This window comes from Arabidopsis thaliana, chromosome 5, assembly GCF_000001735.4.
Source record: "Arabidopsis thaliana chromosome 5, partial sequence".
NCBI classification, from domain to species: domain Eukaryota; kingdom Viridiplantae; phylum Streptophyta; class Magnoliopsida; order Brassicales; family Brassicaceae; genus Arabidopsis; species Arabidopsis thaliana.
This window is the reverse complement of record NC_003076.8, coordinates 16301804-16327446: the sequence shown is the minus strand read 5'-3', so window position 1 is coordinate 16327446 and position 25643 is coordinate 16301804. Positions and strand designations below refer to the sequence as shown.

The 25643-nt window shown below is 34.3% G+C and overlaps 5 protein-coding genes across 8 annotated transcripts; 2 read left to right on the top strand and 3 right to left on the bottom strand.

The window, feature by feature from the left end:
- Positions 1-64: 64 nt before the first annotated feature.
- On the bottom strand, positions 65-3880 carry LHT1 (lysine histidine transporter 1). 3 transcript variants are annotated; one of them, NM_180778.4, is made up of 8 exons: positions 3595-3880; positions 2153-2319; positions 1683-2066; positions 1175-1568; positions 979-1084; positions 765-856; positions 568-636; positions 65-463 (listed from the first exon to the last, which is right to left on the bottom strand). In NM_180778.4, exons 1-8 carry the CDS (start codon positions 3622-3624, stop codon positions 365-367), a joined length of 1341 nt encoding a protein of 446 aa, NP_851109.1. In that variant the 5' UTR covers positions 3625-3880; the 3' UTR covers positions 65-364. The 3 variants fall into 3 exon arrangements, with proteins under 3 accessions (NP_851109.1, NP_001318716.1, NP_001332682.1); NM_001344353.1 differs by lacking the exon at positions 3595-3880 and adding an exon at positions 2748-3137 and having other exon boundaries at positions 166-463; NM_001344354.1 differs by lacking the exon at positions 3595-3880 and adding an exon at positions 2900-3101 and having other exon boundaries at positions 166-463.
- A 6275-nt stretch (positions 3881-10155) lies between these two features.
- PHB3 (prohibitin 3) lies at positions 10156-12597 on the top strand. Its single transcript, NM_123442.5, has 3 exons — positions 10156-11137; positions 11337-11876; positions 11959-12597. The coding sequence occupies exons 1-2, from the start codon at positions 10826-10828 to the stop codon at positions 11856-11858; spliced, it is 834 nt and encodes a 277-aa protein (NP_198893.1). The 5' UTR covers positions 10156-10825; the 3' UTR covers positions 11859-11876; positions 11959-12597.
- A 38-nt stretch (positions 12598-12635) lies between these two features.
- G6PD6 (glucose-6-phosphate dehydrogenase 6) lies at positions 12636-16784 on the bottom strand. 2 transcript variants are annotated; one of them, NM_123441.3, is made up of 16 exons: positions 16518-16784; positions 15990-16174; positions 15812-15897; positions 15674-15734; positions 15398-15584; positions 15070-15227; positions 14915-14983; positions 14772-14830; positions 14635-14671; positions 14433-14504; positions 14071-14218; positions 13773-13868; positions 13596-13666; positions 13380-13495; positions 13220-13265; positions 12636-13058 (listed from the first exon to the last, which is right to left on the bottom strand). In NM_123441.3, the coding sequence occupies exons 2-16, from the start codon at positions 16161-16163 to the stop codon at positions 12891-12893; spliced, it is 1548 nt and encodes a 515-aa protein (NP_198892.1). In that variant the 5' UTR covers positions 16164-16174; positions 16518-16784; the 3' UTR covers positions 12636-12890. The 2 variants fall into 2 exon arrangements, with proteins under 2 accessions (NP_198892.1, NP_001330361.1); NM_001344352.1 differs by lacking the exon at positions 16518-16784 and adding an exon at positions 16257-16458 and having other exon boundaries at positions 12670-13058.
- An 843-nt stretch (positions 16785-17627) lies between these two features.
- Positions 17628-19091, bottom strand: AT5G40750 (FBD / Leucine Rich Repeat domains containing protein; the record flags this gene model as incomplete). The annotated part of the gene is made up of 4 exons (NM_123440.1): positions 17628-17933; positions 18291-18728; positions 18838-18951; positions 19056-19091. The coding sequence occupies 4 exons, from the start codon at positions 19089-19091 to the stop codon at positions 17628-17630; spliced, it is 894 nt and encodes a 297-aa protein (NP_198891.1).
- Positions 19092-20967: 1876 nt separating this feature from the next.
- Positions 20968-25601, top strand: AUG6 (HAUS augmin-like complex subunit). Its single transcript, NM_123439.4, has 13 exons — positions 20968-21291; positions 21414-21470; positions 21574-21668; positions 21873-22023; positions 22138-22263; positions 22360-22516; positions 22642-22702; positions 22781-23099; positions 23255-23380; positions 23808-23969; positions 24054-24303; positions 24515-24979; positions 25178-25601. The coding sequence occupies exons 1-13, from the start codon at positions 21076-21078 to the stop codon at positions 25216-25218; spliced, it is 2226 nt and encodes a 741-aa protein (NP_568585.1). The 5' UTR covers positions 20968-21075; the 3' UTR covers positions 25219-25601.
- Positions 25602-25643: the final 42 nt, after the last annotated feature.

Sequence of the window (25643 nt, the reverse complement as noted above, 5' to 3'; positions counted from 1 at the left end):
TTTGTCGTTATTTGCACGCTATGAAATATTTATATTCGTACTAATCATGAATTTAATGGCTATAATATAATAATAGTAATAACTTGGAAGTTGGAATGATATCCATCTATGTATTCTTTTCTTGAGAACACAAAGAATCAATCTCCTCAGAAAACCAAACATTTTGAAAACCTATTTGAGCAAAATATTATTGTTTTATATAATATATATAACACACACGAAAATACAAACCCTAAAAGCTACATTTAGATTCAGACCAGACCATTGATTCTTCTATAAATGTCTCGTGTTGATCTCTTAAAAACTTCTTCACACATATATTAATATAAAGATATGTTTCTTAATTAGTGGAATTACATAGCGTTTATGAGTAAAACTTGTATCCTTTTGCTTGAATAACGATTGTCCTTAGCCCTCCAATTGGCGATAGGACCATCAAGAAAAGACCAAACACGATGCATACCTGAAATAAACAACAAACAAAATTTTATTTTTTATGAAAAACAATATAACAAAACGCAACCGCGGATCGCAAATGCTTGAAAAGTAAATGATAATGTTACTTACCCAGTTGGCCCACCAAGACAAGCTGTATTTCTTGGGTTTGTAGATGGCTAACCAAATGACGCAAGGGAGCTGAAAAAATTATAAATAAATTAGGTAAGCTAATTTGTATTAATCAAAATTTGAAAAAGTGCATATGTTTCTTCATGAATAATAATTCATTCGAGCTGAAGAAAAGCGTTAAGTAATCGCAAACTTACGAAGTATGTGGTTGGGGCAAACGCGAATCCACCAAAGAACGCCAAAAGCCCACCGAAGAACGGAAACGTCATACCAACAAACATAGTTGCAGCTACAAAACCATAATTAAGATGACAAAAAAACTCATCATCAGATTTTTTGAACAACTAACACCTTAAAAATGTAAATATACATAAGTAAATAATAAACGTGAATTTCAATAAATTTTCTTACCAACGTAGAAATTACGGACAAAGAACCGAAGAGTTGTGGTTGGTCTGAAATTTAGCTTCTTGACCAATAAAGTCTCCATCATATCAAATACCGGCATTGCATATATCTGCAACAAAACCAAGATTTGGTTTAGACCTAGTTAATAACGGTTCTCTCTCGAGTATTTAAGGGTACGTTCTTGTTTAGAAAAACCAACCTGGTAACTACCAATGACATGGATCACGACGAAGATGTTCGCCGTGGCGATTAACCACGCCGGTTTCTTAAGTGACATGAGAATATTATCTTCGACTCCGTTCCCGAAAATGTAGTATCCAACGAGAGCCACGGGGAAATAACAGAGCGCTACGACGATGTAAGCAACGATGACTCCTCTCCACATGGGACCTTTTGAGGGTTTCTCAGGCGTTGAAGGGATAGTTGCTTGGATCTCAAGGACCACATTATGACCCGCGTAAGCAAATGCCACATCACCTAAACCGCTGAAGAAATTGAAAACCGTACCGGCTGTTGTTTTCGCTTTGTAACCGTATTGAACGTCTTCTTGAACACCTTTGCTTGCTGATGATGCCCATGCGATTGTTGAGTAGCTAGAAACAAAAAGGAAATTGATTTAGAACCGGATAATAAGGAAGAGAAAACAGAGTTATTAAATAAACCAAACCAAACTAATTTAAATTACCGAACCGGTTTGAATGATTTACCTGAGAGACATAACGGCAGCAGCAAGAGAAACGCCGGAGATGGAATTGAAATTAGGAAGATGAGAGAGGACGAAGTGAACCGAAGCAAAGATCATGATGAAATAAGTAAGCTTGATTGGTTTACAATCATCACAAACAAGCTCATGAAATTTCTTTAAAGATTTGCCTCCAGTGACCATATAAACGATGCAAACACCGATTTCAACGATCAATTGTTGCGGCACAACGATATAAAGACCGAGTTTTTCTCCAAACGCGTGTTGTCCGAGCTCATGGTAACGATCAAAACGCTTTCCAGGAACCATTTCATGCATTTCCACCATTTGCCATAATGTGTATAGTGTTATGACCCATGACAAAACCAACACTGCAATTCCCGGTCCCCTGAAAAGAAAACAAATTAAAACCGGTTAAGATTTGATAAATCCGGTTTAGGTAAAATAAACCGGTTTTGGTTTAGGGGAATTTACCATCCGAGCTGAGACATGGCGTAAGGGAGTCCAAGAACTCCGGCACCGACCATGGCGGTGACATTGTGAAAAGCAGAGTACCACCACTTTGCATTTCTTGATGAAGTAATTGGTAACCAATCTTCGATCTCTTTTTGTCTCGCTGCTGCTAATTTCTCATCATCCTGCTTTATTATCACAAGAATTTCAATTGCAAGAAAAGTCAATGATTTAATTACAACTCGGTTAAAAAGTTAAATAATAAACTTCTAGGGTAAAAAGTATAAGGGTGGATTTTGGAAGATCTAGTAGTCTAAAATGGTTTAGGTTGGTGACTAGGTGGAACGTCCCTAAAGTTTGGAAAAGTCAGAAACTGACCCATACTATAAAGTTGAGATCTACAACTACGTGCAAAGGTTAAAGGACAAAGAGAACAAGTTGATTCTGACTATTCCACAAAATCAATGAGAAAAGTCAACTTATACGAGTGTTGCTAAAAATCATGATTTTTGGGGATGTACAGTTAGATTTAATAACTTATGGGGTAAAAAGAAAATAAGGTTGAAAAGTTTGGAAGATCTCTTGGTGTAAACATGGTTTAGGTTGGTAGACAAACCTTACACAAAAAAAAGAAAGAAAGTAAAGAACAAGTTGATTTTGTTCATTCTACAAAAAATCAATGGAAGAAAAGTCAGAAATTATATGTCAGTGGGCTAAAAATGTGTATATAATAAATTATGGGGTAAAATGAAGATAAAGTAAAAGTACAATAATGGATTTGGAAGATCTCTTGGTCTTTTCTGACGATGGTTAAGGTTGGTAGAAGTTCCCTAAACTTTGGAAAAGTTGGAAACTGACCATGTACGGTACTTGAAAGTTAAGATCTGAACTTACGAACAAAAAGTAGATCCTTTTTTTTTGTTTTCGTAAGAATTCAATTACATAATTTTGGAGGGAAAAAAAAGAATGAAACTAGTAATTAAGGAGTTTAAGAAAAATCGTAAGCATTTAATGAGTCAGAAGTTTATAGTCAACACGTCATTAACTTACAATAAATTACTTCTGTCTTTAAGTTCTTAAATTCTCTCAACATCTTATCTATCTCTAAGCACCACAGTTTTTTTTTTCTGGATATTTTCTACAAAATAAATCCAAAGACCGAAAGGAAATTGTATCGTTGCGAAAACAAGGCTCAAAAAATCTTTGAAAGAAGAAACATATTATGAGAAATTCAGTGGGTGAGGTTAAAAAAAAGAGAAGTATTATTGTTTATCATTTGATAATTAGACTCAATTATCATCTTTACTTTTTAATTTGCTTTGCCCTGAGAAAATAACTCAAAGTCCAATTTGTCTTGTTCATAACAAAAATGAAGATCGATTATCGAAAAAACAAAAACAAAAATGAAGATCTGAATCACAATAAGGCAATAACATTGTGAGAGAAAGAGAGGAGAAACTAACATGATCATCATGAGGAGCTTGAGCTACCATGGTGAGAGGTTGAGAGGGAGAGAGAGAGATAGAGAAGAAGAGCTTAATTAACAAGGCCTCACACTTCTGAAAGATATTATGCTAAATATATAAAGCTCCTCATGAAGATTATAAGCACTGATACATCGTATATATATGCACTTAATTAGTTGAATATTATGACTTATGAGAGAGAAAGAAATAAGAGAAAATTTTAAAAGTGGAAGTTTTTGTTTGACTTCACAAACTACTTGTGGAGATGGGCACAAGAGTTATGAGCTGGACTCTTCTAATATATTCAACCTAACATAGAATCTTATAAATTAATAGTAATTATATATCTCTTACAATTAATTCATCCACTAAATGTTTAATTATGAATTAAATTTCATATACTATCCCTAGTTTCGTAACTTAAATAGGATTGGTTAACAAGGGAAGACCGTTTGCTTAATTAATTTGTAATTTAAGTATTTTGTTCAGTTAATTATTTTGTGTAGATCAGTTGTGTAGTAATTAGATTAGTCATAGATGCTATACTTAAATAAGTGAAGCTCCCTAAACATAATTATTTATTCGAATTTAGTAGTATGTTTTTGGATTTTTATATGTACCAATTAATATATTCACGGAATCTTTTGTTTTAATATCTTTTCAGATACATGAATGTCGATGTAATGACTCTTTGATGTATAAGCTATGTTTTGGTTTATAAGTTATCTTTTATTGACTAACAATAAAGAGGGAGAAGAAAGCCGTTCTTTTTGTTCACACCTAGATTATCTCGTCTAAATTGTTCGTCTATGGAGGACCAAAAAAAAAGATACTACTATATCATACTACTAGACAATAGATTATAGAGTCGATCCAAGGAATATACAATAAATTACTTTAATCTTAAACTATTAGTCGTTATTATAGATAGTGACAAGAATAGTTAATTTTGGGGCTTGTCAAATTTCTTAAATATCAGTTTCGATACCTTATGTGCTTTGTTATTATTGTTCATTTTTTTTGGCTAACATAAGTTAACAGAGCAAATGAAATATTGATCTCTAAAAACGAAACAAATCACAAAGATTTAAATTAAAAATCTTTGATTATATATGCTTTGAAAAATATAGATATATGTGTATCTTTTTGTATAGATATTGTGTTCCTTAATTTTGTGATTCAATTATTTTATAGCTAATTTGATCAATATCATGTATATAAAAAATATAATAGTGATCAAATTAGTTATAAATTCATTGAATTTTATAAAATTAAGAAACAAAATCAATATATATATATATATATAAACAAGACACATATATATATACATTTATATATATATCAAATATTATTTATTTTAATATATATGATTTGTTTCACTTTTTACATATTAAATTTCGCTTTTATTTTAAAACCACTGATTTTGTTTATTAAATTATGATTTGTTTCGTTTTTAGATAATTTAATATTTGTGAGTTTTATTATTTATACGGTTTTGTGGAATTGTGAATTTGTGATCGTATCTAACCCAAATCTTTCACATATACATTAAAATTCAAATATTCGATCAAATACCCAACTCCAGCTGGTAAATATTATTAGCAAACTATATATTAAAGCTTTAAAACCTTATGAAAGCACAATAACTAAGAATTTAAACAAAAAAAACTTTTATACATAACAAAAACGCTGGAAAGTGCGTTTCGTAAAGTGTCTAGCGTTGATCGCCGTAACCAAACAGTCCATCACTGATTTTTGCACATTTTCAAAACGTTATATATCGGTTTAGATTTTGGAGTCTTTAGACTAAACCATTGCTTTTGAAAAACAAACATCTTTTTGTCTTTTTGAACCAAAAACAATGTAAAATCATTTGTTTATTTGAAGTGTGATTTTGAGAGAAACACATCATCTCTCGTGACTCGTCTATGGATACAAGTCTACAAGTTTATAGTTATAGAGTTATACTATTGAAAACTATACTTAAAATATCACAAAGTTATATATTTTAGTTAAACTTACACAGTAACACTATAATTAATGATTTCATCTTGAAATGAATAGCTACTTATGATTATTTTTATTTTTTTCTAAAAAATCTTCTTTAAAAAAAAAAACTTTGAATTTGCTGTAAAAGTAAAAAATAAATCGAAACATATGTTAAAATGTTTGGTAAAAGTTAATTCATATGGAGTTCGACGTCACTAATCACTATACATAAGAAATAAATCCAAACACATGTTAAATGTTTGTTAAAACATTATATGAAATTCGACGTCATTATACATAAAAAATAAATCCAAACATAAATTAAATGTTTGCTAAAAAAAATGTTTGTTAAATGTTGTGTAGAACTTCTCGTGCCGGTGAGAACCAAGGTTTTAGAATCGTCTTCAAGTTAGTATGTTTTTTAACTGAGTATTTTCTCATTTCTTGTGGATGAACCCTTGATTAACTATGAACTAGTTTGCACTTTGCACTAAGATGCTATCCACTTTTTTCTCCAATTTCTTGTGGATCTAATTGATACATAGTTTTTATTTTATTTTTAGCATTGGAGAATATCTTATAGATCTAATGTCGATAAATTTTGGGATATTTGAATCTCTCTTATATTTGTACTTTGATTCAATTTAATGAATGAGATAAGTATCTCTCCAAAAAACTATAGAACATGAAGGAATTTGTCGATAAACGTTTTCTAATGTTTTTAGAAACTATAGAAATTCTTAGAATACAATTTCACATATAGTTTAGAACATGAAGGAAATTTTAGAACATGAAGGAAATTGTAGAACTCTTCTAAATTTAATTTCCCCAATAAGATTTAGCAAACTGATCGATATTTGATCAAACATTTGAATTTTAGCGAATATGTGAATACCAAATGGCTGGCTAAATTGGATCAAGTACAAATAGAAATAGATAACAAATATCGATCTGGAAAGTGTGTTTAGCGTTTAGTACAGTGTTTAGCGTTGACCGCCGCAAACTTGTAGCCAAACAGTCCATTATTGATATTTTGTGCACTCTCAAAACGTCATCTTATGTAAATCTCAAAACAGGGAAATATTATATTTCTGTTCAAACTATTGAGTCTTCTGACTAAACCATTTATATATTGTTTATGATCTCTACAAGACTACAAATTTATATTTTCGTTTTTTAAAAGTTAAATATGATAATAAAAACAAAAAAACTATTGTCTCGGTGAGACAACCAAAAATATGCCTCTGTGTGCGTATTTGATGGTTTTACGCAACCTTTAAAGTCAATAATTTTATCTATGACTCTGTGATAATAGTTTTGTTTGTAGCAAATGATCTTTTGGTTACGCACATCATAGGAGTATTAATTATTCGTTAAATATCAAAAGTATCAGATGTCTCCGTTTCTCATTTCTTCTTGGCAATGTTTTAAAAATATTTCGAAAACAAAATATGGTCATTGTTCAATTTCCACTATTAATGTTCTGCTTTTAGTTTGTACATAAAATTTAATTCATTGTTGCTAGTGTTTAAATGTGAAGGAGCTAGGAAAGTTCGTAGAAATGCACCAAATGAAGACTTTTGAGAAAATGATAGAGTCAATGAAAAGAAGAGATAATGAAGTGTATGGTTCACTTCTATGTTCTAACAATCTCTATTTTCTTAAAATTATTTATTTTGTCATTTTCTATCTTGTCATGTTCCTGCTTTTCGGTCAAGTGGCTTTCTTCCATTGACTTATATTTTGTTATTGTTATTTAATTAGTTGGAATAATGTTTTACGACGATTTCCATATTAATTCTTGAATTAAAATACTATAGAAACTAGTTGCCCCAAAAAAGAAAAACTATAGAAACTAAGAAGATGTGTAAAATAAAATATTTATATACGGATTCATCAACATGGTTGAAAAAATTAAGGTATCATCATAAGATTAATTAGTTAAAAATTTCAAGCAAATAGGTATAGTGATGAAAAAAAAAAAGAAAAAAAAAGGTATAGTGATGAATGTTATTTGTATGATGAGTCCTTAATTCTAACTAAATTCATCATTATCCGATTCCGAACAACTCCTATATGCACAAAGAATATTTTTACTCTCGATTTATCTCGTCGTTATGCATGTGAGCATTTATGTGATGACATGTTATGGCTTATGATAATAATAACAATGATTAGAAAATGTTATTGAAATGTTTAAAAGTCAAAACTGTTTTATAGTTAGGTTTTTGTGTGTGGAATTTATTGGGATTGAAGAAAAAACGTGTAAAGTAAAACTCTGTTGGGAAAGTTATTTAATGAGTCAACTGATGAAGTTCGAATTTTTTCCAAAAAAGAGAAAAATAGACGAACAAATTAGCGTATAAATACTAATACCATATAAATAGATTAAACGCAAGATGAATCTATCTCATGTAAAACTTTATGAAAATATAGTAGACAAAAATAAAAAAAGAGATACGTTGTTCAAAGAAGCAACTCACTAAATATCCTATATATATGAATTACTGGTTTAAATAACCTAATTACAGTTTACAGGAGTTTTATATGGATGTTGTCCAATGTCGTAAGCTCATAATCTTAGACTTGTTATGTTTATTTCAATAGAAGCGTGTAGACTAAACCGCAATTGGCAACTCGAGTGTTCCGTCTGTATCTCCGCATCGAATGAGAGATACATGCTTATGTAATATAGTTCAGCGCGGGCATGTTTGTATCTGCATTTAGTGATTGTGCAAACAAAAATCAAATGATCAAAGTAGTTAATGCCTCCAGTGAAGCATCTCGGAAGCTGTACACGAGAGGAAGTTTTCTTCAAAGAAATAATCAGTTGACTCGGTTTAATTGTTACGTGTCACCTAGTGTTGTAGGTTAAGGATGAAATTTATCTCCACCAGATTGCAAATTTATTTTTATTTACTCGTCAATCTATTTCATCTTCGTTGTATATGGTCAACGAAACTATTAGATTACAATCAATTGATTTTATAATTATTACTAAGGTATGAATAATTTCAACACCACCAATTAGCTATAGTTTCGATCTGCACTTTGACACTAAATTATAATTTTTATAATTTAGTGTATCAACGTGACATCATGTATGTGATAATTAGCTTACATTATCTTATACTAGTTTGTAAACAAATACTGGCCATTGGTGGAGGAAAATTATGTGCACTAAACAACAAATGAGCATCCATTATAGCTTAGACTAAAGAATATTTGCATTATATGTAATGAGTCTCATATTTAAGTAAATGGCAATTCTAAAATTTTTTCACTAGCTAGATAAAAACACATCAATACTTTTTATTGATCTACCATTGGTGGTCAGATGATAATTCGATTCAATGTTTAGCCTAAACATATTCTTTCTGACCGATTAAAAACCAAGTGAACGTTTTGTTTTGGTCGATCTATCCCAAGATTAGTTGGACTTTGTTCCAAATTTCTTGATGAGCAAACACAAAAGTGTAAATTGTTTCTTATTATTGTTGTCATGTACCATATATATATATTTGACAAAATAACCTAGTATAGTAGTAGTAGTATATATATAATTATATATATATATATTAATATTAGTTTCAGTTTGTTTATTTTACAATTATACACTTCTCACTCTAATTGGTTATCAAAGATTCATGTTTCCTTCACTTGGGTTGTTTCTTTTACCTGTTTCGATAATATTGATGACTACATATATATCCGGTTGGAGTCAAAATGTTGAAAGAATCGAATTTAGCTCAATCTTTGAAGTTGGCGTTTAGTTTTTGAAATTAAAGATTTCTCTGCAATATTTTAATTGAAAATCAATATTGAAGGACTTTTCTGTAATATAAATCTATTTTAAAGGTTATTTTCAAACCTGTATAAGATTCGACACCGAAACATTTGACATTTTCGATAACGTGGTGAGGTCACTGTGTGACCTTCCAAGTAAAACTCCATAATTTTCTTAGTATTCGAGACGACTTAATTGAGTCATATTAATTAAGTGATACATAATATCTCTATATTTTTTTGGTCGAAGATACATAACAATTTTACGGATAAAATATTTGGAGATTTACATGCTTTCAGATTCAGTTTTAATACTCGTGTACATCTGTCTTCAAATCCCACTTAACCGAATAGAAAAGTATTCGCGTATACTGTTTGTTGGTCAAAAAATAGTCACAAAAAGTTTTCAAAAATAGATATCATTGTTTCACAACTTTTCTTTTAAGGAAAAAAAAACACTTTTTATACTGGAAAAACTCAACAACAACGTCCCCTGCCGTTATATTTGAAAAGGATTAATCATGCTCACATGTAAATATTTTTCTTATACGAAAAAGTAGTTATCCTTATTCAACTTCGTGTTTGTCAAGTAGCTCGAAGAATATTTTTGTTCACTACCGTTGGCTTGTACTAATCTAATACTTTTATAGTAGGCCCTTAACACCATACAAATGTCCAAGTAGGTATATTCTTCAATTTTTATTTGATTAAACAAATTGAGATAAACTATTGGCGTTGACCGATCTTGGTTTTCATTGCCTCGATTTTGCTGTTTTATATTTGGTTTCTTCTTGCTGGTTGGGATGCTGTTTTTGAACTGTGAGGTAGTCTTCATTTGTTATAAGAAGAGCTGCTATCTTGATGCTGTGGATTAGAATTTCCCCGTCGTTTAGCCATTTCTGCAAGCTTTTCTTTATCTTGGATTGATGGTGGGCAATGTCTCATGTGCTAGATTCTGGTTATAGTTTTTGATTTTCCATGGTTCAGTTTCTATTTTCTTATGCATTTAAAGTAATGTTTGTTAGCTTCCCATACTTTTGGGCTTTAGTCTCCGAGGATTTTTGTTATCCGTCGACTTAGTTTTTGAGATTATCTTGTTAATCGTCAGCTTTAACTTTGTAAACTCTATCTATAATCTATCTTTCAGTAAAAAAAAAATAAAAAAAATTGAGAGAAACATAATTTATGAGACAAAAAGATATTAAACATACTCTGTAACCGTTAAGCTGTTTTCAGCCCAATGTCATGAAACCCATTATTGAATTTAGTTCTTAATAGGCTTATATAGTCACATAATAATATTGGGCTAAGTTACTTGGCCCATTAAATCATTTCCCGTGGTAGGTTCCAGAAACATATCATAAACCCTAGCAGAAACTCTTTCCTCTCTCGTCGTCTCAAATCTCTTCTTCCTTCTTCTTCTCTCTCGATTCAAGATAATCCACACGCAAAAATGGGAAGCCAACAAGCGGCTGTTTCGTTCCTTTCCAATTTGGCGAAGGCTGCTTTCGGTCTTGGAACGGCGGCGACGGTGCTGAATACATCGCTTTTCACCGTTGACGGCGGAGAAAGAGCTGTTATCTTCGATCGATTCAGGGGAGTGATGGATCAGACTGTGGGTGAAGGGACTCATTTCTTGATCCCGATTCTTCAGAGGCCTCACATCTTCGATATCCGCACGAAGCCTCACACGTTCTCTTCAATCTCTGGTACTAAGGATCTCCAGATGGTTAATCTCACTCTTCGTGTTCTCTCTCGTCCTGAGGTATAACGCATAACGGTTCTTCATTTTTGATCTAGACTCGTTTGATTTCTCTGAATTGAGGTTTTTCAGATTCATTTGCGAATTGGATTTAGGGTTTAGGGTTTTGATGATCTATGATTTTCAAAATTTGTTTCGAGGACTAGGTATTGTAGAATCGTTATTAATTTGGTGTGTTTATGTGATGTGAATTGTTGTGAAGGTGTCGCGTCTCCCGTACATCTTCCAAACTTTGGGTCTAGAGTATGACGAGAAGGTTCTTCCTTCGATTGGAAATGAGGTTTTGAAAGCTGTGGTTGCACAGTTCAACGCTGACCAGCTTCTCACTGAGCGTCCTCACGTCTCAGCACTTGTTCGGGAGTCACTAATCACCCGTGCGAAGGACTTCAACATTGTGCTTGATGATGTAGCTATCACGCATTTGTCCTATGGTGTGGAGTTTTCAAGGGCTGTTGAGCAGAAACAAGTGGCTCAGCAAGAGGCAGAGAGGTCTAAGTTTGTTGTGATGAAGGCTGATCAAGAGAGGAGAGCTGCGGTTATAAGAGCTGAAGGTGAAAGTGAAGCTGCTCAGTTGATTTCTGATGCTACGGCTAAAGCTGGTATGGGACTTATCGAGCTTAGGAGGATTGAAGCTTCAAGGGAGATTGCGTCTACACTTGCTAGGTCTCCTAATGTGGCCTACTTACCCGGTGGCCAGAGCATGCTCTTTGCCCTGAACCGTTGATCTTGATCAGATATGATGGTATGTAAAAGCTTCATCTGAATCCATAGAATTAAGTCGTTTTGTGATTTGTCTGAAGGCTTTGTATTATGGTTATGTGCAGGTTGTTTGGGAGCATTTTGCGATATTTTAATGATCAAGTTGTGAATCTGATTGAATCAAAAAGGTGAAATGCTCTTTTGTTTTGATGAACTCTGAAGAAGAAAAAGAAACTAGTTGTTTGAGTTGTCATTATTGTGTTCTGAATCTCGGCAAAATTTACTCTACCTGAAGAATCTTTGTTTTCAGCATCATGTTTATCTAATTCTCAACAAATAAATGATTTTGGCTGAACTGTAAGTAATTTGTTTGTTACACATGCGTGAGAAAAGAAAATACAGATGGTACCTAGGAGTGTTGTTCTATGCGGATAAACTATGGTCACATCTGGATTATCTAGATGGTACCTATTTTGCATAAACTGTCGATAGTCTACGTCAAATTTCGATCTGTATGGACATTCAATTGTTTTTGCATAAACAGAGCAAGTTCAGAAACAAAGCAAATAAAGAAGAGAAATCATGAAAGATAGCCTTTTCTATCGAGATCCATTTTATCCATCGGTTTTAGTTTTTTTTTTTTTGGTCATCTAATGATAATGATGACTATGTAAAGACGGCGTCGGTTCCTAGACTCAACTTATGTGTCTGTGTCAACAAACTCTAGATGGAACTTAATGTGTGTTTCAACCACCTCTAGATTGAACTTATGTGTGTATATCAACAAACTCTACATTTTTTGGCAATTTTTTCTATCTCATCGTCAATTTCATTCATTTAACGAGCACAACAAAAGCTAAATTCATTTATGGTATTGGTAAGATTTTTATTTTTATTTCTACAAAGCCGCAAATACAAGACCAAAGGAAGTGTCAAAGTGAACAGCTGAAGTAGCAAGTTTCACGTACAAACACCAAACTCGAGGAGGGACTATTCAGCATAATTTATACATATACATGTAGATACATGTATTGTGTATTTATATATATGTAGGGTTTTATAGTGTAGGAGGGATCCAGATATAGCCGTGAGTCTGAAGATAACCAGCTTTCTCTAGTAGCTGATCAGCTTCTTTCGGTCCTCGGCTTCCTGGTTTGTATGGGATTGACTTTACTTCTCCTTTGTCGATCCTGTGGAGTAGCGGCGTGAAGATCTCCCACGCAACCTGTAATAATCATCAAAATGGATACAAATGTTAGCTCCTGAATTGTATGATGCAAAAGTTTGTGTCTGGATTGTGTCTATAGTTAGAGCATTTGTAATGTAACAAAAAAACGATCTCAGAGACTGCTTTGGTTTAAGGGTGGCGTTAGAAAATGTTTCTACCTTTAATTCGTCTCTACGAACGAAATGTTGTTGATCGCCTTTGATTCTGCAGAGAGATGGAAAGAAAATATGTTGAAGATAACATGAAGGAACAGAAGGCATCAATTAGATATATAAAGCCTATTGGGGTAGTATATAATTTAGAAAATTTATTTCTTACGTGTCAAGAATTAAGCGCTCGTATGCCTCAGGGATAGCGACACCTTGATACCGTTGCCCATACGACAAGTCTAGTTCACTTTGCACAGTATTCATATCTAGACCTGGTTGCTTAACCTGTGTAGCAAAAGCATAGCCAAAAGCGTTATGGTTCACTGTAGTGGTTCAAGGTCAGAGTAATTAGTAAATTATGTTTGTTTGTTCATCATATACTTACAGTTAGTTTCATGTACATTGCCTCTGAAGGTTGCAAGCGTATCACAAACTCGTTCCTTCCTTGCTTTTGACCTGTTGCAAGAGAGTTTAGACAAAGCGATACATTGTGTCTTTACATATATTTAAATTCAAAAAGCTAAAAGAAGATTCAAAACACGATGTCAGGGCAAGACAATACATCTGAATATGTCGCCTGGGACATCCTTGAATTGAATGCGAATTTCTGCCTTCCTTGAATTCAACGCTTTTCCGGCCTTTAATATAAATGGAACACCTGAAAGATATATCCAGGACCGTTAGAATGTGCATGCAAACATGTCGGATTTTGGTTCCACATGCTTTAACCAAAAGATTGATGCTATCTATGATCATGTTGACCCATCAAACCTCTGTTTTTTCTTCATATTTTATGTCAATTTCCAGATTGTTTCTGAACTGATAGATGAAAATATGAAGAGTGAAGTGGGACATGGTACCTTCCCATCTTTCGTTGTGTATGCGAAGGATTGTTGTGGCAAATGTTGGAGTGTTTGAGTCGTTTGGAACAGTATCATCATCCCTATATCCTTCGTATTGTCCAAGAACTACCTCGTCATCGCTTATCGGAACCACAGATTGAAGCACCTGAAGTTCACTAAAATAATCAGTAACGAGAGACTAATTGGCTGAAAATGCAAATGGAAATATCAACCAATCCATGTAAACTCGCTAAGGAGATTTTTAAAGAAAAATGTAACTAGATCAAACAGTGAGGTTCTCAATCATATGAATTCAGATAAAAGAGGCAACGAAAACCAGATAGAATGGCAAAAAGTGGTCAAGAAAAGTATTTGTTCACCTTCACTTTCTCATCCCGGATATGCTCAGGTTTAAGAGATATTGGTTTCTCCATGGCAACAAGGCAAAGAACCTACAGAGTATTATGAACTCAGTTAGTCAATACATGAAAGCATTTGAACTTACAGAGAGACTCTGAAAAACAATCACATAGATTTCCAATGAAGTTTTGTTATCAGGAAAAGTATCTCAGGTATACTTGCCTGTAGCAGATGGTTTTGAATAATATCACGGATTATTCTGTGTGGCAAGAAGTGAAGATGTCATCAGAAATGAACTGGTGTCATCTCATTAAGACCCTATATGAAGAACAAGAAGACACTCAAAAAGAAAGTATTACCCATATTCGTCAAAATATCCGCCACGCCCTTCAGTTCCAAAATCTTCCCTGAAAACAATCTGCAAGAAAAGCATTTGAAAATGTGAATTGACTCTAAATAACAAACAGTCTGACTATTTCTGTCTTAGCTATGCAGCTCTCACCTGCACGTTCTCGATATTGTCACGGTTCCAAAGTGGCAAGAAAAAGCGATTTGCAAACCGGAGGACCAACTGCAAGAAATGCACGAGATAAAATAATCACTGATAGTCTAAAGAAAGAGATTGATGATTTAGACATTAATAGAGAAGCAGGTTACCATGTTTTGAACTAATTCCTTCCCAAGATAATGGTCTATACGATAGATCTGTGATTCATCAAATAACTCTCCAATCTGAGAACTCAGTTGCTCTGCAGATTCAAGGTCCTTGCCAAATGGCTTCTCCACAACAATCCGTGTCCATCCACCAAGATCAGCTGGAAATTATGAGACAATATAGTTTACATGAACTTCAAAGCGTCTAAAACTTGTATTTCTAAGCTAACTACTAAAATGAAGACTAACTCGTAGATGAAATACGTGTCCTAGGCTCAAGCAGGTTAACATTTTATCCAAGTAATAAATTCCACAGCTGAAAGGGACTCACATTTGTTCATGCAGCACGTCTTGATCATCTTGCATACAGAAGGATAAACAGACGGTGGAAGTGCAAGATAAAACAGTCTTCTAGAAGACCCTTCAGTACTATTTTTGGAGATTTCGTGCTCTGAAATTGCCTTGTCTAATCTCTGGAACCCCTCCTCAGCATCATAAGGGCCACTCACATACTTAATCTACAAAGATTGGAACCAAAAAATCTTATTTCAGTACCGAAAACAGGACCCTATTCATGAAATCAACATCCTAAAAAGAATAGACTAACCAGCTGCAGAAACTTTGACAAAGCTTCAGCTTGCTCAGCATTCTTCTCATCAACAAGATATCTGCATAAAAACTATTCAATATGAACTTTGAACTCACAAGTTAATAATCAAAATACCAAATGGCTAATTGAACTCACCCACGAATCCTATCTCTCAGCTCTTCATCAGAAATCTTAGTCCTCGCATACCCGAAAATATGAACTTCATCTGGATTGAGAAATCCCTGACCATCATACAAACCAAAAAAACCATAACTAACACAATTAACCAGAGGATTGATTCTAACACATGCACCAGCTCTGATATGGAACAAACCTGACGGTATAAGTTAAAAAGAGCAGGAAAAGTCTTCTTCTTAGCAAGATCACCAGAAGCACCAAGAACTATGATTGAAAGACAACCAGTTTCTGGAACTATACCATATTCTCTCACAAACGAATCATTCCTAAACGTAGACCTTTTCTCAACGTGCCATTGACCAGATCCCATCTCCTTAAAACCTTAATTTCCACACACACAAAAAAAGAGAGAGTCAAAGTCTCATAGTCAAAGAGGAACAACAACAACACACCAATACTTAACCTAAATGGCACCACAGAGAAATTCGTCAAAAAAATAAAATTCACAGCCTCGGTTTCATCACAGAGATCGAATCTCATCATCCAAAAAAAAATAAAGAAGAGAAATCGAACAATAATTAGAAGCATGAATCGAGAGCAAAGAGAAGGAAAAAAATCAAACGGATCGTAGAAAAATCTTTCGTCTCATTTTTTTTAACTTTCAGAATTACGATCATGGAAAAAACAAGACGGAGATCTGAATAAGAAGGACAGAGAAATCAACCTGAGAGAAGAAGTACGATTCTTTGGCGAGAGAGATAGAGAAGAAGTATTAGGTGAAGAAGAAGAAGAAGAAGGAAGCTTCAACTACTAGTACAAAATGGAGGAGGAAGGGGTTGGTGTGGTTTTAGCTTCCGTCATTTTCTCCCACTTTTTTTTGTCGACAATTTTTTTCAGATTTTTGTTAGAATACGTACGGATGCACTTAGTACTTTGTAGAAAGCAGTTTTGTTGTTTTCTTCATTTTATTTTTTTCAATTTACTAATTTCCAAGAAAAAAAGAGACAAAGAAAAAAAAAGTCACAAAACCAAATTTTAACCAATAATATTAAGAAAATATTAACACTTGATTAATAATATGATGAAAGCGTGGAATCAAAAGGTTAACACCACCTGATTGGGACCTTACTAGAAGGATCCTTAAAGACAAGCTCACAACTGATTGGGACCTTACTAAAGGGATTCTTAAAGACAAGCTCACAACTGATTGAGACCAAATTGCAACACTTATTGCAAGGGCAACGTTATATCGTTAGAGCATCCTTAATAGGGGATATTAGGGAAATAGTAGAGAATTCTTAGATTATATATGATTAAATTTAATTATTATTTGAGCAAATTATTTTAGAGGAGCTCTAAGCTAAGAGGGGCTTTTAATCAAAACGCGGTCGTGACGTGTCAATATTTTTTTGGTTGTGAGACTTTTAATAAAGCCAAAAAAATCTCTCTTTCAGCCCGATTGAAGTAGTCGACGATTTCACCAAAGTCCGATCGGCCGTCTCGCGTTCTCTGGTACTCGTTTATCAGATCCGGCCGTCCTCCCGATTGTAGCTCTCATCTCCAACGTATATGATTACCCCATTGTTGCTTATGAGGCTCTCTAGTCCAATTTAAGAATTTAGGATTTCTGTCCTTCAAGAATTTTCAAAAAATTCACACTCAATATACTCTGTACAAATAGTTTTTTTTATAAATAAAACTTTAGAATTCATTCAAAAAAAATATATATATATATATATATATATATATGATAAAAGCTAGAAATAAAACTAGCAGATATATATACATATGAGTCTTGATATAGCTTATTAGTACTAGTCAGGACGGGGAGGCATCAAACTCCAATTTTGAGGTTAGTTACGTTGTTTCTAAATGGAGTCCACAAAGGCTTAAACTCCAGTTGAGTGGAGAAGAGAAGCTGAGATGTTGTTGATATCCTATACATGGATTTCAACTCCTTCATTATCTTCTTTTTATTCCATTTCCAGGTTGATTTCAAAGAGATTCCAGCTCTCTTTAAACATTTGGAGTTGGCAAGAATGTAACTTAACACTTGTTTCTCTTCGCTTGTCGCTCCATATTCTTTCCACTCAAAGATCTTGAGTTTGGTTGACAAGCATGGAGGAATATCATTCGGTTTCTTCCACGAACGCGAAAAAGCTTCACTCCTATACCATAATTGCGAAGCAACAACATCAAGGAAAGTAATTAACATGTTTGCTAATTTTGAAGTTTTTACTTTTATTAATGCATGCACAAACACGGACCTGGTCGATGAGAAGAACTTTCAGTTCAGGAGAATTTTGAAGCAAAAGACACTAATGGCTCAAACCAATTTACATCAAAGAGACATATTTTGCACTCTATAAGCTGTGAGAAGTTAATGGCGTGGCAACACGGAATATGCAATGAACACAACAACACGTAAGTAACTGTTGGAAATGTAAATCATAACAATAAATAAATAAAGTATAAATAAAAGTGAGGTGAAAAGTACCGTTGCAACGCTTAGACGTATCTCGAGATATCTGACTGAGGAAAGAGATCTCATAAATTTGTCATCAGGGTAACTATAAACGTAGATAACTGCTTTATCAAAGCTAGGTTTGTTCTCAATCGAGCACGAGTTTGTAGAATAATCTGCGATGAAGAATTTCTTTAAAATCTTAGAATCTATGGCCAAAGATCTTCCAATATCTTCCTCGTCAAGTACTTTTGCTTTCCGATAAAAATATATTAAAGTCTCTAAAGATGGAACTTTTACACTAAACTTTGTCACATTGTCTTGCTCATGTTGCAACACATACAAATATTCGAGAATAGGACAACTCGATAAGAGCCTAACAACATAATCATCATCTTTGTATACCACAAAGACAAGGAGAAGACGTTTGAGAGGTGGGAGGCATACCGGAGAAGAAACATCTACAAAAACCTTGTTGGAAAGATGGAGATATATACACAAGCGTTTCACATGTATAAAGGCTTTTGGGCAAGCTAGTAGGTTCTGCGGACCACATGAGCTGGAACGCTAGTTTACGAACCCTGCGATCAACCGCATTTCCAATCCACTTTCCCACGTTAGCATTAACAGGACAATGTGGACCGAGTTTTATAGTCAATCTTTCTAATATAGGTGCCTTGTGGAGTCGCAATGACTCGTTAAGAAACCACTAAATAGACTGTTGTCGTCGCTCACTTTCTCCAAATAAACGGTCTAGATTTTTTTTTTTGGTGACCAAAATCTTTGATATCTATGTACTTCAGCTACGGCACCATCGTCCAAATAAACTGCCATCTTTTTGACAAAATCATGGTAGCCACTGCAGCCTTTGTTGGAACCAATAACAAAATCCGCACGAGCAAATCGTCCGGCAATGCACTGATCCTATCTTCACCTCCTTCATCTCTCCGATAGCTTATGGCTCTTTTCTTCACAAATTGTGGGGCACTAGATATTAATTTTTGTCCCAACCATATCAAGCCGAGTATAATCAAAAGCGTTCCTAACATATTTGTCTCGATGAAAACTAGAACAATACTTTAGGGTTTCATTATTTTCTGCTTGTATTAGACGGCATGGTAACTAGGTATGATTCTCTTTCCTTGTTTCGTATTGTTTACCATTTTTTTTTAAAATTTTTATTTTATATTTTCAGTTTCATCTAGATATGGTTTGATTGATATAGGAACTATTATTTTGATTTTTGCGGCGATTAATCTTCTAACGAAAGACGCTGGTAAATGATAATTGATTTTATATAGAAAGGTATGTGGTTGAATTGTTTCTAGAGCTTAATATTTTAAAAGAATCTATGATTTCAAGTGAATTATATTTTTTAAACATAGAAATATTAAATAGAATTTTCGTTTTTGTTAGTCTGGTATAAATAGGAAGATGCACGATAATTTAAATTTAAGCAATGTTCCTACAAATGTGTTTGCTTTGGTTCAAATTTAAGGATAATAGATAGATTAGCATATAAAATACTACACAAAGTTATAAAAGTCGACCGTTGGACCGATAATGCAAATTTAATAACAACAAAACGCGTACAGTGTCTATTTTAAGTCCACCAGGTTCCGTTGTACCAATACAAAATTATATCTCCATATAACAATTGGCAGTATTAGTAAATCCAATAGACCAATACCATCTCACATGAATAATCAATTTTCTCAAGCATTGCCCCAAAATTAGAATCTTTCAAATAACCCAACTATTAAAAGTTAACAAAGTATACATTTTTTTGGTCTTCTTACGAATTTATAAAACTGTTAACAATGTTTCAAGTTGTATTATTTTATAATATGCTCTAAGTTAACTGGGACAAATTTGCTTCCACGGTTGTTTCCGGTTTGATTTCTACTTTTTTACTTTATAAAACACACAATAAAACCAGATATGGCGGAACATTTGTGACGTGGCTTTTGTGATTTGTTCACAATGCCGTAGGCGCATATTAGCATTAGCATCGCGTCTTCATTTGAAAATGCCTGTGGTTAACTGACGTGTCGTCGGGATAAAGTCCAAAGTATTTTACAAATTGAGTATTCTAGTCTTTCAAGCTCACGTTTTACCCCCTATTGCTCTTGTTTATGATATTACGATCCGTATTTGTTTGAATATCTTGTAAATTTCCTTTTCGGTAATTTTTTGGTTTAGATTTAAAAATTAATAGAATTATAGAATATAAACCAAAAAATTACCGAAAAGATTACCGAAATTACCGAATTTGTTTTATAGATTATAAACCAAAAAATAAATTATAGATTATAGATGGTTTATAATCTATAATTATTGAAAATTTGTTTTTAAAATAAAATAATATATTTGTTAGTGTAGTTGTCTACGATTACGATGTTTGCGTCCAACCACCCCAAAAACAAAATCATTCAAATGAATTTCCATTACATATTATTATTTTTATTTTTAAATATATCTAAATTACAATTGGAAAATTAAGATCTAAACGTTTTTTGTTAGTGTTAAAACAAACTATCATATCATTGATTCTTACAATCTAATACTATTCAAAAAAATATATTCTCTTTTTCATTTATCTCATTTGCTTTGTCTTTTTACGCATATAAATTTTGATGTCAAGTTGGGATCTTCAAAAAAAACTTAAGGGCAATTTCTGTAAATTTATAATATGGAGGGATTAAAATTTAAAAAGTCGCCGGAAACAACAAAATTCGATCGAGATTCAATTAAAAGGGGAAAAAAATCGAAAAGGAAACAAAAAAACCATTGAAGAAGATCGGAGGCGACGACGGTGATGACGATGGACAGAGAAAAGGAGAGAGAACTTGAGCTCGAGAGTGCAATGTACACAAACTGTTTGCTTTTAGGTTTGGATCCGAATGTGATCGGACTCGGAGCCTCCAATGGCACGCCTCGGGTCGGGTTATTTCGCCATTCGAATCCAAAGCTCGGTGAACAGCTTCTCTACTTCATCCTCTCTTCTCTTCGTGGCCCTGCTCAGTCTTCAAAGGTGCGAATCTTCACTGTCTCTCTCTCGCTCACTCGTTACGAAATTGATTTTTGAAATTCTGGGTTTCGCACATAGTGATTTTGGAGTCAGTCGTTTGATTTTGTTTTGTCTTGATCTCTCAGGATTTTGATAAGGTTTGGCCAATTTTCGATTCGGCTCAATCTCGCGATTTTCGTAAGGTAAAGAGGGCTTGAGTAATCAAGTTTCTTTTAGTGTTTTGTGAGCAATTTTCTTTCTTATTGAATTCATAGTTTACTTAACACTAGAATTATGAATCTGAAGGTTGTTCAAGCGATTATAAGCGAGCTTGAATCACAAGGGGCATTACCAAGGAGTAATTCGAGGGTTTCATCACTAGCCACTTGCTGTGGACCAAGGTTGGTTGAGGCTACGCTGATGTGGTTCTTATGTATGTATGTTCATTAGGTTTTTTTTTCTAGTGATTGATAACGAGCAACTAGTTTAGTCATCTCCACTTCGTATTCGTTGGGCGCTTTAGGCTTAGTATTAAGCTCTTGGGGTGATTGCGCAGCATTAGGTGATCTGATATGTATATGTGGTACTTCCTGTTTTGATTGCAGATTTGTGGAGCTCTTGTGGCAACTTTCACTGCATGCGTTAAGAGAAGTTCATAGGCGGACATTTCCTGCTGATGTAGCTTCCAATCCTCTACCTTCTTCTCTAACTGACGTTTCTTTCTCACATGCAGCTACTTTGCTTCCTGTAACCAAGGTAGTACCGAAAGCATTACCTTCAAGATTGTGTGTTATAGTTTCACTGGTCTATGTGAACCTTGTTGACTAGTTCATGGGATAACGTAGAAATGTGTGTGTAAATGATTTTCAGGCCCGGATAGTGCTTGAGCGCCGTCGGTTTCTTAAAAATGCAGAGACTGCGGTACAAAGACAGGCCATGTGGTCTAATTTAGCCCATGAGATGACTGCAGAGTTCCGTGGTCTCTGTGCTGAAGAGGTAAGACGTTATTTTTTGGTGAGAGGTACTCCATTTTCTTGTCTGGTTATTATGGCTTTTATTGATGCATTTCATTTTCTATTTCTTTGGCATCAGGCTTACCTTCAACAGGAACTAGAGAAACTTAACGATTTGAGAAACAAAGTGAAGCAGGAAGGAGAAGTGTGGGATGACCTTGTGTCTAGCTCCAGTCAGAATTCTCATCTAGTTTCAAAGGCAACTAGGTTATGGGATTCTATAATGGCTCGTAAAGGTAAGGTTTTATGCTGTTCTATTTGTTCTTAGTTCTTACAAGTTAATACAGAGATAAGTTCTCAAATACAGAATTATGCAGGAGTTATATAGTTTACAGTTTTGTGTTTTTGTTACTATCGTCAGGTCAGCATGAAGTTCTTGCGTCAGGTCCCATTGAGGACTTGATAGCTCACAGGGAGCATAGGTAATTGGCTAATTGTAAGACACATTGCCTGAACTCCACTTACCCATTTACTGATGTCTGGTTTTCTTTGATTTGTAGATACCGGATTTCAGGATCGGCCCTACTTGCAGCGATGGATCAGAGTTCTCAAGTTCCTCGAGCAGAATTACTCTCTGCCCACTCAGATGATTCAGCTTCACTTGCGGATGACAAAGAACTAAGTGATGGATCGTACACAAACATGCATGACCACTCTTTAGTAGATAGTTTTGAAACAGCCAGCTCACAAGCAAGTGATGAAACACTTTCTCGAGTAGATGATAGAGGTGGAAAGATCAATCAGACAGTCGATGTAGCGGAAGTCATAAGGCGCTGGACACATGCATTACAGCGTATTCATAAACAGTCTCTTCTTCTGGTATGTCTTCTCATGTTTTGTTGTGGTTTTTTTCACTGAAAGTATGTTTTATCATTTTCGCAAATTATACAGTGACCCTCACTGCTTAATGTTCCACACACTGTTTTCTATGAGGAATTCAGGATTACTTATTTTCCATCTGTACATGTTTCTAGGCTAAAGCAAATGATGGGGATGGTCCAGATATTTTGCGGACTGCGAGTGATGGTGGTACAAGTGGGCATGTTGAATCATTGGCTGCAACTTTGACTGAACATCAACAACATTTAGCTAGCTTTCAGGTAAATATGGTAGCTTGTTCATTCCCTTATTTAGAAATAACTTTTGGCCAACTATGGAAGTCAAATGCACAATGTATAAACATGTACATAAGAAAGCTGCTTTTCTTTAAGGGCATTGATGAAAATGACAATGCATCCACATCATGTCACAAAAACAAACTAAAAAGTTCTGCTTTCCTAGCATTTCCGTTTTATTGAACGCAAGGCATTTTGTTTAACTGGAGATCCTGAAGTTCCATAATAATGGTGGATATTCTGATCCAGCTTGTCTTGAGAGTGTATCAAAAAGTTGTGAGATCTTTGATATTACCACGCTGTTTGTAGGATCTCTTGGAGCATGCTCCGAAAACCTTTCTTATGCATCAAACTCATATGTTCTGGCTCAATCTCTACTATGTTCTTACTGCTGATGGCACACTATATGCAGGTTCTTATCAACCAATTAAAGGAAGTTTCTCCAGCCATACAAAAGTCCATATCGGAATGTACTGAGATGGTTAATAGTCTTCCCCCAACCTTGCCTCCAGTTACGAGAAGTAATGGACAAGCATCTTCACTTCTACAATCTCAGGGCAGTGGGAGAATTATGGTAATAGGGGATGACTTGATTTTTATTCTCTTCTGATGCATAATTTATTGAGATGCTCATGTAAATTTTTTTCTTGTGATACAGGAAGGTGTATCAAATGATGTTGCTGAGCTGACCTCGACAATGTCTAATGTTCAGCTCGAGAAAGTCTCAGCTAGTCCTACATTAAAGCTTCCACAGTTATTTAGTTCCACTCCTACTTCTTCTGGTAAAGGAGGAAATGGACAAAAGCGACAGACAATGGCTTCCCAGGTCAATAAAATGGAAAGCTTGTCTGAGAAGAACTCTACAGACCAAGCACTATCAAATGCTCGACCAGACAACTTACCGACTGGTTTGTGACATAATAACCTTCTCTACTAAAACGAAACATGTATAGTAATAGAATATCAAAAGAAGGTTTTGCTGATGTGAATTTTTAACGCTTTTAGTTTTGGTACCAATCATCCATTCTACGCCTATTCCACTTCAAACTAATTAATGAGTAGTTCATCACAATATGTGTTATCTACTAATTCAAATTTACACTCTAATTTTGGTGTCAGATACAAGCAGTTCTTTTGTCCATAACCTGAAGAAATCTGTGAGGGAAGCGGCTTTATTGATTCCTTCTTCAGCAGGCTCATCACGGGATAGTCAATCCGATGAGGGCTCCGAGCATTATTTTGTACCTCTTTCAGCAACTGGCTTTTCCCGTTTTCCATCAGAAACCAAAGCCCTGCCTCTCAGAGGGTCGAGAGCACTTACCTCTCTGAGCGAGCCTTCGTTTCTTGAACCCAATGTTCCCGATAGCTTTGCACCAAGCAAGTACAGCGATATACCTGACACGTATGATGATCTTGATTCATTCAAAGATTACGATAATGGGAACGGGTTTCTGTCGGTTGCTGGATCAAACAGTGTAGCTTCTGATGCACAACAATCATTTTACGATATTGATGATCAAGTATTTTCCCCACCTTTACTAATGGACTCATCCCTATTATCAGATGCCTATGAAGACTTGTTAGGTACGTTGCCCATCCTCATAGTTACATATGTTTAATGGTAGTTTAATCGTCTAAATAGAAGAACGCACTAAGAAATGGCCGATTATTAAGAAAAACCGTTATGTAGATTTTTCTCTAAGTTATACGTAGATTGCAAAAAATCTGATATTGGTGTCATTCACAGAGTTCATGAAGTTAAATTTCACTTTCCTTGTGCAGCTCCTCTTTCAGAAACCGAAGCCGCTTTAATGGAGCATTAGGAAGAAGCCTTGAATCATTATAACACTTGTGTTTCTTCAACAATTGTTCTTGGGGGAATTTGAAGCCTGTGATCGATCTCTCGGTCTCACACAGGTGTATCAATTATTTACCATTTAACAAGGCTTTCGTAATTTATCTTGGATTTGTTGGTAATGGGACTGACTCTTGATGAATGATTCATGATATCACTATTTGTTTGTGTTGTGTCAAGTGTGTGTGTAAAAAGAAACTCGAGCTTAGGTAGAAGCATTGCTCACTAATATTTGGTTTTCCTAAAAGTACCAGATTTGATTATTTTGTTATAATTTCTAAGATGTAAAAAAAAACTATAGAAGAAGAAGAGTTTGATTTTTTTTTCCTTCTTTCTAAACCACTTGCGTTTATCACAATATTTTGCTATTGACTTCTCCAAATTATCAAAAAA